The sequence below is a fragment of the Oncorhynchus nerka genome, linkage group LG9a (genome assembly GCF_034236695.1).
Source record: "Oncorhynchus nerka isolate Pitt River linkage group LG9a, Oner_Uvic_2.0, whole genome shotgun sequence".
NCBI lineage: Eukaryota > Metazoa > Chordata > Actinopteri > Salmoniformes > Salmonidae > Oncorhynchus > Oncorhynchus nerka.
The window spans coordinates 55382015-55395432 of NC_088404.1; the positions used below are offsets into that span (position 1 = coordinate 55382015).

The window sequence follows — 13418 nt, forward strand, 5'->3', positions numbered from 1 at the left end:
AAAAGTGCTCTTCATTGACGAGTCGTGGTTTTGTCTCACCAGGGGTGATGGTCAGATTTGCGTTTATTGTCGAAGGAATAAGCGTTACACCGAGGCCTGTACTCTGGAGCGGGATCGATTTGGAGGTGGAGGGTCCGTCATGGTCTGGGGCTATGTGTCACAGCATCATCGGACTCAGCTTGTTGTCATTGCAGGCAATCTCAACGCTGTGCTTTACAGGGAAGACATCCTCCTCCCTTATGTGGTACCCTTCCTGCAGGCTCATCCTGACATGACCCTCCAGCATGACAATGCCACCATACTGCTAATTCTGTGCGTGATTTCCTGCAAGACAGGAATGTCAGTGTTCTGCCATGGCCAGCGAAGAGCCCGGATGTCAATCCCATTGAGCACGTCTGGGACCTGTTGGATCTGAGGGTGAGGGCTAGGGCCATTCCCCCAGAAATGTCTGGGAACTTGCAAGTGCCTTGGTGGAAGGTGCAGTCTATCTGGTGCAGTCCGTGAGGAGGAGAAGCACTGCAGTACTTAATGCAGCTGGTGGCCACACCAGATACTGACCGTTTCTTTTAATTTTGATCCCCCCCTTTGTTCATAGACACATTCCATTTCTGTTAGTCACATGCCTGTGGAACTTGATCAGTTTATGTCTCAGTTCTTGAATCTTGTTATGATCATTCAAATATTTACACATGTTAAGTTTGCTGAAAATTAATGCAGTTGACAGTGAGAGGACGTTTCTTTTTTTGCTGAGTTTAGGAATAAAGTGACAGATGGTTAACAGTAGCAGCATCGTATGTGCTGAGTCAAAAGGTTTGTGCAAAAAGGGTCAAGCGTCAATAGCCCGAGTAGCTATTTGGTTAACTATTTAACTATCTATTTAGCAGTCTTGTGGCTTGGGGGTTAAAGCTGTTCAGGGTCCTGCAGAGATAGTAGGATATTTAGTGTAATAAATTGCTGTAAAGTCAAATAACAATGCCTCTCTTCATCAAAAGTATGTATCAGAATCAGTACACCAGTACAAAGGTTACAATGGCGCCGACTGAGAAGGCTGCCTCGCTTCTAGTCCTTAGGAAACTTTGAGGTATTTTCTTTTCACAATCAAATGCCGACCGTTTTATCTTCCAAGAGAATTCTCTTTGGTTAGTGTCACAGACATGTATATACCCCCTCAAACCGATACCACAATGGCCCTCAAGGAACTTCACTGGACTTTATGCAAACTGGAAACCATATATCCTTAGCCTTTATTTATTGTAGCTGGGGATTTTAACAAAGCAAATTTGAGGAAAAGGCTACCTAAATTCTATCAGCATATCGACTGTAGCACTGAACCATTGTTACTCTAACTTCCATGATGCATACAAGGCCCTCCCCCGCCCTCCTTTCAGCAAATCTGATCATGACTCCATTTTGCTATAGGCAGAAACTCAATCAGGAAGTACCCGTACCAAGGACTATTCAACCAATCGGAATCCACGCTTCAAGATAGTTTTGATCACATGGACTGGGATATGTTACGGGTAGCCTCAGAGAATAATATTTACATATACGCTGATTCGGTGAGTAAGTTTATAAGGAAGTGTATATGAGATGTTGTACCCACTGTGACTTATTAAAACCTACATATGTGGCAGGGTCTACAGACAACCACAGACTACAAAAGGAAAACCAGCCACTTCGCAGACAGCAACGCTTTGCTTCCAGACAAACTAAACACCTTCTTTGCCCACTTCGAGGATAATACAGTGCCACCGATGCAGCCCGCTACCAAGGACTGTGGGCTCTCCTCCTCCGTGACCGACGTGAGTAAGACATTTAAACATGTTAACCCTCGCAAGGCTGCTGGCCCAGATGGCACACCTAGCCGCGTCCTCAGAGCATGCGCAGACCAGCTGGCTGGTGTCTTTACAGACATACCCACCTTTCCCTATCCCAGTCTGCTGTCCCAACATGCTTCAAGATGGCCACAATTGTTCCTGTACCCAAGAATGCAAAGGTAACTGAACTAAATTACTCACCTCAGTCCTAAAGGTAGTAGGCCAGCCGTGGTCCAGCACCGGGCCTTGGTCTGGACTCTGCAGACCTACCTTCACCACAAACACTATGGGATGGCCGTAGTCTGCAGTTTCCTGTTGGAGCAAGGTGGAAAGTCAACTGTAGAAATGTAATTACCCATTGCCTTAGTTTGAGGGTTCTTTTTCCATTCTAGAATTTCTATTTCTAGAATGTAAAAAGTCTACTTCCTGCCACAACTAGTTTCAATACAGAACATGTATGTACAATGAAATGTATACAGTAATAATGAAGATTATGCAGAATTAAAACATGAACTGCTTTTACTTGCAGGTGCTTAGCCTGAGACTGTGCTCACTCACCTGAACATAGAAGTGGACATGTTCACAGGACTCCTCCCCGCGTTGTAGTGTCAGATTCCTTGACTGCTGTTGTCTGTCATTGTCGTCCAGCGATGCTCTGGGAGGGTGCCTCCTCTCGTCTATCAGCACCCTGTACCACACACCTAACCACACTCAGAGAGAGAGAGAGATAAAGAGTGTGTGTGAGTGTAACAGTGGTGGTTCTGTTACTTCGATGACCACACTCACGGGTAGAGAAACCTTGTCTGAGACCTCAACAGTTTTATTGGCTCCTCAGCCTGAGCCAATGCTTTGGCTTAGCGGGCTAATATGATGTGCTGCACACAGAAGACCCAGGTACAAATCCCGTCAGTCACATGAGAAGACAATGTTCATGTCCACTAAACTGTGTTGACAGGCTGTACATGTTGGCACCAACTGCTTTTAGATTATTTTAAGCTTGAATTATATGTCAGTGAGGGCTAGCTGTACATAGCAGGCAATAAATATTCCCTCTCCATCTGTGGACATGAATGAGATGAGGACACAGACTAGACTTTTTCATATTTTTCATTCCGGCTTCTCCTCTCACCATGGGCGGTCGTGGTAACAGGAGAATGCTGAATGGGAAAAGTGGAGGCACAGTATGTTGTGTCTGTCAGGTTCTGCTTTCATCTAAAAGTGGGTTTGAAAGTAGGCAACTCTATAACCCTGAGGTAAATCAGGAGATACGCTGCTCCACTTCTATGCGTGTAGAGATGTGTGTGTGTGTGTGTGTGTGTGTGTGTGTGTGTGTGTGTGTGTGTGTGTGTGTGTGTGTGTGTGTGTGCCTGCGTGCATACACTCTTCTGTCTGATATAAACCAGACTAGGGGAAGGAGGGGAAAGGGAGGACTGAAAGGGAAGACAGAGACCGACACACTTTAAGCCCCTCTCCGTGGCTCTGCTCCGCTGAGTGATGCACTTTAAAGAGTTCCCCCGAGCCCCTGGGCTTAGGACATTAGGAAAAAGGTTTTCTTGAAAAAACGCACTGACCCTAGCCACACATCTGACAGGAATTACACACAGACACAACAACAACCACTAACCCTGGGGAGGTTTTTAAAAAATGTCATGTGACCCTCCCTTTGTACTGTAAAAAAATGTGCACACCCCCCTCATAAAATTAACTCTAAAATAATTATTACCACCACAATAAAAATAACTGTAGCAGCCCTGTGTTAATAAACATGGATATCGACTTGAGCACTTCAGCATTGTTTTATCGATCCCACGCAGGTCTACGGGCCAGAAGGTTGATGGTTTTCCAACCTCCACTGACAAGCGCACTCTCCCTGCCTGTCTCATTACACTAAGATCAGAGCCGGCTGCAGACAATGATCGGCTAGGGTGAAATCTGATTTTTTAAATATTTATGCTATATTTATAACTATAAACTAGGTGGTTTGAGCCCTGAATGCTGATTGGCTGACAGCCGTGGTATATCACGGGTATATCACGGCTTAATTATATACAATATTTGCAACAAAGTTTCCAGCCAATAAGCAATGCAAAACTGCTTACCGATTACTGACTGAGTGCTTCACCATGGTTTGCGTTTTCAACATCACAATCAAGTAGAATACAGTATGTCAATCTCGACAAACAGAAAAATACACCCCTCCCTACTCAGTATCGAAGGCTTGGCTTGACAATCTCCGAATGTCATGAAACTTTTTGGTGTTTTGTAAAGGATGTCTCGTTCCATTCCTCAAATGAACGGTGCGCAGTTCGGGAGGGCTGGAATTATATTAGAGTGGAGTGGATGAATGTGTGCAGGTATCATACGGGAGACTTTTGAAGTAGCCTAAGCAGATAGAAACATTGTGACTGGTTGTGTTAAATGCCACACATAAAAGGTAATACATTTAAAAAGTTAAATGACAAACATTTAGGCTATATTGAAGCTTTAGGTTTGATGTCAAGGTTTGCGTCACTGAAGTCAATTGTACTCACTTGAAAACAATAATGCAAATATTCATTGCATTGTGGTGTTGTAGGCTAGTCTAGATAGCATAATTATATTGTCCCCAAGGCCATACAAATTTAATGAATTGTATATTGTAGGATATTTTTTTAAAGTGAGGCGAGCCAGCGAAAAAACATATCATAATAAAACATTTCAAAAAGTTGTACCCCTTGTAATAACACTAAACAACATTTGTACAACACCTAACAACCTCACCAAGAGATTTTAGCCTTTTGGTATTCCCACTTCTGACACTGCGTGACAAACAGCAGGACAAGGAAATGAAATCAGGTCACTGGCATGAAAGGCAAACACCCTATGCATTGTGCCAATAGGGTTAACCCATTAGGTAGGAATTGTGTCATGGCTCATATTGCGAGGATTGTGACAGTTTAATGGTTTTGGAATGACAGTCACAGGGACCAGGGTTTGAATCCAAGTCAGGGTACCCCCCTTCACTATATTGGTGTCAGGTGTTGGAGAGCACCATTGAAAGCATGTCCCAGCTGAGTTTTAGTCACAGTACATTTGTGATGGCAGAGTACAGAGGCATCATGCCCATAGGGGGCACAGATTTGTCCATTTCTTTATTTTATTATTTCTTTATTTTATTTACATTTGGATGTTCCTCTGTAATACTACTAGTCACCTAGTCATTTTATGAAGTTGGCCTTAGCCAATTTGAGGTTCCCAATCTCCCAATCTCATAACTCATAACTAGCTACCAAGAAGCAATTGCAGGCTATTAATAACGTTAGAGTAGCTAGCTTGTTTATCTTAGCTGGGATGCTTGCTGGTAGTGTTAGTAGACTTTAGAAAAGCAAGCAATAACTAAATGTACTGAATGTAATTTACTTTTAATCTTTTACACAGATTTGAGCGGAGATGCAGAGAAGCATATTTTGTTTCTTTAAAAAAAAAGAACCAGCAGTCAGGAGGATACAGACAGCTCAAGAGATATGCTTTGATATGCAAGAAAATATACTTTTTTATTTTGTATTTTGTATTTTTTAAATGTATTTCTTTACATATAATCAACTATCATTATGACTCTAAATTGCAGGAAAAACTGTTTCAGGTATTTGAAAAATGCAAAAATTCCCAAAAGACCACCCCGCAAACATTCTCACATACTTTATGTCCCTTTAGATTTTGGGGGGTGAATGACGCCCCTGACAGAGTATGCAAAACAAATGTGCACCCGATACTGTATATATATACTATATATACTATACCTTACCTTTAGGAGTGTTTACTTCAGGCTGATTACTAGCATCTATTGAGTTGAAATGTCCCATAAATGTCACGACTTCCTCCAAAGTCGGTCCCTCTCCTAGTTCGGGCGACATTCGGAGGTCGACTTCACCGGTCTTCTAGCCATCGCCAATCCACCTTTCATTTTCCATTTGTTTTGTCTTGTCTTCCCACACACCTGGCTTCAATTCCATCATTACATGTTGTATATTTAACCCTCTGTTCCCCCCCATGTCCTTGACAGAATTGTTTATTGTAAGTGTTTGTGCAAGTTATGTCTGGCGTGCGTCGGGTTTGTGCCCATTTATTGATTGCTCTGTTTTCCGGTGGTTTTTATTATTAAACAGTTTTTGCTCTCCTGTGCCTGACTTCTCTGCCGCCAGTACGCACCCCTTAGAGAATTCTGGACCAAACTTATGGAGTCAGCAGGAGCAGGTAGCCCGGGTATAGGGATGGAGGAGCGCGTCCGGGAGCACGCAGCAATGCTCCACCATCTTGGCACCGCCATGGACCGCGTTGTCCAGACAATGGACCTCCACCAGCACAGCCGGGGTCTCCACTACGCTCCCCTCCTTCTCCTAGTCCCAGTGGGATTTGTCTCTCCTTTCCCCAGGAATACGATGAGACGGCTGCGAACTGTCACGGGTTCTTCTTGCAGCTGGACTTATACCTGGCAACCGTCCACCCGGCTCCTTCCGCCTTGAGAGGGTGTCCGCCCTCATCTCCTGCCTCACTGGGAAAGCCCTGGAGTGGGCCCACGCCGTATGGAGAGAGGGAAATGCAGCGTTAGACCAGTTTGAGGAGTTCAGTCTTCGACCACCCGCCCGAGGGTAGAGCAGCGGGTGAACGCCTCTTCCATCTGAGGCAGGGGACGAGGAGCGTCCAGGAGTTCACGCTGGAGTTTCGATCCCTGGCTTCCTGGGCGGGATGGAACGACAGGGCCCTGATCGACCAGAGACACCACCATCACGTTCGACCAGTTGGTGGACCTGTCCATCCGGCTGGATAACCTGCTGGCTACCCGCGGACGTTCAGATCGGGGTCTGTTGGTTCCATTCCCTGTACCCCCTCTCCGATACCCATGGAGCTGGGAGGGGGCGGTGCGCAGGGAGACCGGAGGAGGTTCCAGCTCGTGCACCATCTGTGGCCGCAGAGGTCACACTGCCGTTCGATGCGGGTTGGTTCGCCTGGGTATCGAGGCAGCAGGCAGGGCGCTCTGGCGTCACCCCAGGTGAGCCGGCACCATTCTCACCCAGAGCCCTGTGTTGCACTTATGTTTGTGTATGTCACAGTTTTCCCTGCATTCCCAGCATACGGCGCTCGTCGATTCAGGCGCGGCTGGGAATTTTATAGATAGATCGTTCGCCCATAGTATTGGGATCCCCATTGTTCCCGTGGCTGTGCCCTTCCCCGTTCACGCCTTAGATAGTTGACCATTAGGATCAGGGTTGATCAGGGAGGCCACCACTCCTCTGGGCATGGTGACGCAGGGTAACAAGGAGTGAATTAGTCTCTTCCTTATTGACTCTCCTGCGTTTCCCGTGGTGCTAGGCCTACCCTGGTTAGCTTGTCATGACCTCACTGTTTCTTGGCCACAGAGGGCTCTCACAGGGTGGTCGCGAGAGTGCTCGGGGAGGTGTTTAGGAGTTTCCGTTGGTGCTACTATGGTGGAAAGTCCAGACCAGGTCTCCACCTTGCGCATTCCCCCTGAATATGCTGATTTGGCTCTCAAAATTGACGGGCAATTGTGCGATAAATCTCCTGGAAGACGCTGCACTTCCCAGGAGTCACGTGTATCCCCTCTCACAGGTGGAGACTGAGGCTATGGAATCATATGTCTCCGAATCCCTGCGTCAGGGGTACATTCGGTCCTCCACTTCAACTGCCTCCTCAAGTTTCTTTTTTGTGAAGAAGAAGGAGGGAGGTCTGCGCCCGTGTATTGACTATCGGGGTCTGAATCAGATCACGGTGAGGTATAGTTACCCGCTACCGTTCATAGTCACAACGATTGAGTCAATGCACAGGGCGCTTCTTCACCAAACTAGATCTCAGGAGCGCTTACAACCTGGTGCGTATCCAGGAGGGAGACGAGTGGAAAACGGCTTTCAGTACCACCTCAGGGCACTATGAGTACCTCGTCATGCCGTACGAGTTGATGAATGCGCCATCAGTCTTCCAGGCCTTTGTAGACAAGATGTTCAGGGACCTGCAAGGGCAGGGTGTAGTGATGTATATTGATGACATTCTGATATTCTCCGCTACACTCGCCCAGCATGTGTCCCTGGTGCGCAGGGTGCTTGGTCGCCTGTTGTAGCATGACCTGTACTTCAAGGCTGAGAAGTGCCTGTTCTTCCAGCAGTCTGTCTCCTTCAGAGGGTACCGCATTTCCACCTCAAGAGTGGAGCTGGAGAGTGACCGCATTTCAGCCACCACTGTAAAGGAGGTGCAGCGGTTCTTAGGGTTTGCCAACTACCGGAGGTTAGTGGTCGGCTGAGGTGGACAGGGCTTTTGGTCACCTGAGGGCTCTGTTTACCTCGGCTCACGTGCTGGCCCATCCGGATCCTTCTTTGGCCTTCATAGTGGAGGTGGACGTGTCTGAGGCTGGGATAGGAGCTGTGCTCTCTGCACGTTATGTCTGGTGTGCGTTGGGTTTTGTACCCATTTATTGATTGTTCTGTTTTCCGGTGGTTTTTATTATTATTTATAATTAATATTATTTATTATTTTGCTCTCCTGCGCCTGACTTCTCTACCGCCAGTACGCACCCCTTACATAAATTGAATGTCCAAATCCATTTAAAGTATCTACTGTACAAAATGAATTTTGCAGGGACACAATTTGAAAGGAAGGCTACAGCAAAAAAAAATACTTTTACTGTTTGCGATTCACAAATTATTATTTTGATTCCCATGATTCAAATCATCGCATTTTAACCGAACCCCAACTACTGCAATGGTGAAGCACATCATTCAATTAGTCTAAAATAATAATTTAAAAATAAGTGATTCATGTTAATGAAATTTACTCACTATTTTATTTTTTACTATTTTGAGAAATGTGAAGAGGGGAATCAATTATACAGTAAATGTAATTTATATGGCCTAAACAAGATCAATAGGGGAGCTTTTTGAGCTGCGTGTCTCATGTCTTGACTGTTCTTTCATGTGCAATGACACACCTGGCCTCTCCACTGCCTATCAGCTATTCCTCTATGTTCTTGTGGATTTATATGGAAAATTGGTGCAGATTTGAATAATTTTACGTGTGGTATGATTGCTAGTTAACCTATTGCAGATCTTGACAAACCATCCACCTACCACTATTGTCACTATGGGTAGAGGGCAGGATAGATTTGACTATATAGTAAGTGCTCAGAAAGCGTAGTGCATAAGGGAACTACCAAAACACCTCGATAGGGAAGTTGCATGCTGGCAGAAATGTAGGTCCTATTTTGGAGCCACACATTTGTGGGACATTGGGGTGAGTTTTGCACGTACAACGTAAAAGTGAAAAGTGCTGCACTGTATAAATGCAAACCGCATTGTTGTTTTTATTATGGCATTTTGATTTGAGAGGAGTGGTTACTAGTCTTGGAGGATTAGTCCAAATGAGGACTAAAAGAGATCCAAATCAAATCACATCACATAAAAAATCCTGAGTGCAATGGAGTGAGAACAAGGGGATCTTTATGTAAACAGCTCTGCTCTGAGGTACTTGAGGTTTTGTTGGTCTCATTGTGCACCCAAATCGTTACTGCAATAAGCAGTCAGAATCTAGTCAGAAAGCTCAATGAACCCATAGTTAGGAGTCCCAACCAAGATCTACATGAAACCACATGTACGCACTAACACGCCACACACACGCTCATTCCAACCCTTGTAATTCAGTAATAATGCCCAACTAGACCAAACACACCCACTCCATGGCTCTGCATCCGAGTCCTGGCATCCAGACTGATACACACGATGGCAGACATGCAGGTGACGTCCTTGCCTCCCCTGCGACAGTCCTTGTTGAAGGTGTTGATCTTTTCCGGTTCAAAAGTGATTTTTCCTTGGATGCGCACCACACTGCGAGACCTGAGGGAAGAGAAGGGGCATAAGGGACATTATCAGTGTGTCTATGTGTGAACGATGGGACTGCAATAGTATGGGAGTGTGTTGGGGTGAGTGTGTGTCACGAACCAGATCAGTACTGCTGCACCTAATGCGCCCACTGCCAAGTCCACCAACCCGTCTTCATTGACATCCATCATCCCATGAACACTGCGGCCAAAATACTGCAGACCAGCAGAGAAGCCTGCTGCTCCAATTCTCTGAGAGGGGGTTGTAAGGGAGGGAGGGAGGGAGGGAGGGAGGGAGAAAAAGCCAGTTAGTGAGACAGCAAAAAATACTTTTAGTATTGGTTCTGAATAATCCACTGCATGACTAGGGGTTGTGTGCCACTGAGCTCACCTGTCTGTATTTGTGTTGTATGCCACTGAGCTGGCCGTAGAACAGGTAGATGGCCCCCTGGTGATCGTCCTCTAGAGGAGCTCCCACCACTACCTCACTGTACGAGTCACCATTCATATCAGGGATAGGGGCCATCGCTCCACCAAAACGAGAGTTCTGGGACTGGTCGGAGACCTCAAGTGTCCCTTCCAAAAGGAAATGGTTCTGTAGATAGAGAAAGAGAGAAATCTCGACAAGCCTTTTCTGTATTGACCTTGCTTTGTGCACAGCTGAATCAGGAATGGGCCTTCCCCAAACTGTTGACACAAAGTTGGAGGCACAGAATCGTTTAGAATGTCATTGTATGCTGTAGCGTTAAGGGGCCTAGCCCGAACCATGAAAAACATCCCCAGATCATTATTCCTCTTCCACCAAACTTTACAGGCGGCATTATGCATTAGGCAGGTAGCATTCTCCTGGCATCGCCAAACCCAGATTCGTCCATCGGACTACTTGATGGTGAATCGTGATTCATCACTCCAGAGAACACATTTCCACTGCTCCAGAGTTCAATGGCAGCGAGCGTTACATCACTCCAGCCGACCCTTGGCATTGCGCATTCTGTGAGCTTGTGTGGCCTACCACTTCGCGGCTGAGTCGTTGTTGCTCCTAGAGATTTCCACTTCACAATAAAAGCACTTACAGTTGACCAGGGCAGCTCTAGCAGGGCAGAAATTTGATGAACTGACTTGTTGGAAAGGTGGCATCCTATGGCGGTGACATGCTGAAAGTCACTGAGCTCTTTAGTTAGGTCATTCTACTGACAATCTTTGTCTATAGAGATTGCATGGCTGTGTGCTCGATTTTATACAACTGTCAGCAACAGGTGTGGCTGAAATAGCTAAATCCACTATTTTGAAGGGGTGTCCACATACTTGTGCATATATAGTGTTCATGTACACTCCGATTCACTTCTCCTGGTTCTCACCTGCTGAGTCACCCTGTAGATGTAGACCTTGCCCCTCTCCCAGCCCTTACTGAAGAACATGGGCGCTGCCACCAGGAGGAAGTCTGTCACACCGTCCCCATCGATGTCCAGAGGAGCTAGCTCACTCCCGTAGTATGACCCAATCTACAGACACACCAGATGACAAAGAGTCAAGCCATATGTGCTCTTCTAAAATGTGCAGAACAGTGATTCATTTATATCTATGCACATACAGCCCGAACCATATCACAATTTGAAAAGTGTTAAATTAACACAGTACAATTACCGCCCATAGCATCCAGTGAGGGGAAAACCCCATTCATATCAAGTCCATTTAATTGTCCTAATCGTATTTTTAGCCCATATACCCCACCAGCAAGGAAGGAGTGTAAGAGGGAAGGGGAGGCATGTGAGACCGGATGCACCACCTAACACATCCCAGCCGGACTAGCTTACTGTAAATCTTGCCCAAGTGGCCTCAGGCTACCTCAGAAAACACCACAGCAGCCGTAATTAATCCTAGAGGCGTACTGCATTTCTAATGTCCCCTCAGGAATGCGCAGCGCTGACTCTAGGACTCTACTCCTCCCTCCCTCCCTCTCCAAAACAACAGTCTGGTCTGACACAGTGGTTAGACCTTATTTACAGGGAGCCTGTTGCCCGGGGCGATGCGTCTGTGCTCAGTAGCATACCCTGTTTTGATTGGATGCATACAGATGAGAAGCACATGAGCCGATGAGACAAAGGCCATCTGGACCGGGCAGCCGAGTCTAGACCATAATGTAACGAAGACTCCAATGTGTCACACATGTGCACACACAAGCTTGACACGTAGAGCCAGTGTGTGTGTGTGTGTGTGTGTGTGTGTGTGTGTGTGTGTGTGTGTGTGTGGGTGTCACTGTCAGTGTTGGTCTGTCTTGTTGGTGTGTGTTTGTTTGTTTGAGCAAATCAACTCAAGCACCTGCCTGTAATGGTGTTACCCAATGTTCAGTCCTTGGCCCCCTTGTATTAGTCATGTATATCTCTTGGTGTGTCTCACCTGCTGGCCTTTGAGTGAGTGTAGGATGGTGAGGTTGCCATTGTTTCTCAGGGTAAAGATGATGACTTTGCCTGTGTGGTTGAAGCGAGGGGCTCCAGCAACATAGAGCTGCCTGCCTTTGGCCGACACCACTGAATTTACTGTGTAACCTGGGACATTGGACACAAGGACACACTTTCTGAAGGCACTGTCCAAAAGTTATGGGAGAGGGTGCAGTTATGGGTGTGCAGTGAGATAACCAATCGGTTGAACTGTATTTTCCTTGTCAATCATTTTCAAAAAATATTTTCTTAAAAATTGGAAATCAAGATGACCCTCCATCGTTAAGACAGTGAATGAATCAAATGCATTATTATCTAAATACAGAAAATTTTGGGCTCCAGAGTGAAACAAAATAGTACAATTTGAAGCCATATGGCATAAAGTATTACAAGCACTGGAGATATTCAAAGGATGAGAAATTAGGCGGACAGAATAGGTAAAGAACTTGTCTGCTAAAATGTATGTGTGTAAATGTTAAGTCGTCTATTGTTTTTAAATTGTCAAAAAAGAAAAAGAAAACACACTATAGTATAGTACTGCATGCAATGTTAGACAGACTATTCATCCATCCATCTATTTATTCATCTATCCACACACCCATTCATCTCTTTATTTATTAGTCTATGCATCCATCCATTCATCCATCCATTCATCTGTCCGTCCATCCACCCACCCATCCACCCATCCACCTACACAATTCTACCTGCCCATCCAGTTCACTCACCCAAGTAGGCCCCATGGTTCTTCAGTTCTTCTGGGAACTCTTCTAGATAGGAGGACTTGGGTGGGACTACCTTCCCATGACGTGTCTCTTTCAGAACAGCCCCGTTCCAGTCATAGGCCCCCACGGCCCCCACCAATATGCCATCCTACAGGAACAAGCATTTTCACATCACTCGCCAAATACGCATCTCTCATTAGGTCAATGTACCTCTTTCGCCACCGTACAAAGAGGTACCAAAGCAGAGAGTGATGATGGTGGACAGATATGTCTTTTATGAGAAATAATGGGTTGAACATTTGTCTTTTGAGTAAGTCCAATCCTTTCAGTGAGTTGATTTATTCTTTGGTAATTTTCCACTCTCTATCCTGTTTTTCTCTAATGGCAGGGTAGCCAAGTGGTTAGAGCGTTGGACTAATAACCGGAAGGATGCAAGTTCAAATCCCTGAGCTGACAAGGTACAAATCTGTCGTTCTGCCCCTGAACAGGCAGTTAATCCACTGTTCCTAGGCCGTCATTGAAAATAAGAATTTGTTCTTAACTGACTTGCCTAGTTAAATAAAGGTTAAACAAAATTTTA

General features: G+C 45.7%; 1 protein-coding gene across 2 annotated transcripts in view; it reads right to left on the reverse strand.

The window, feature by feature from the left end:
- itga11b (integrin, alpha 11b) overlaps positions 1-13418 on the reverse strand; it is an 89376-nt gene that overhangs the window by 14769 nt on the left and 61189 nt on the right. For both annotated transcript variants that reach the window (XM_029668652.2, XM_029668653.2), the window contains 8 exons: positions 12842-12986; positions 12076-12224; positions 11037-11180; positions 10070-10273; positions 9800-9930; positions 9531-9694; positions 2376-2518; positions 2019-2129 (listed from right to left, as the gene is read on the reverse strand). In XM_029668652.2, coding sequence (XP_029524512.2) covers positions 2019-2129; positions 2376-2518; positions 9531-9694; positions 9800-9930; positions 10070-10273; positions 11037-11180; positions 12076-12224; positions 12842-12986 — 1191 coding nt within the window. The remainder of the gene's footprint in view (positions 1-2018; positions 2130-2375; positions 2519-9530; positions 9695-9799; positions 9931-10069; positions 10274-11036; positions 11181-12075; positions 12225-12841; positions 12987-13418) is intronic.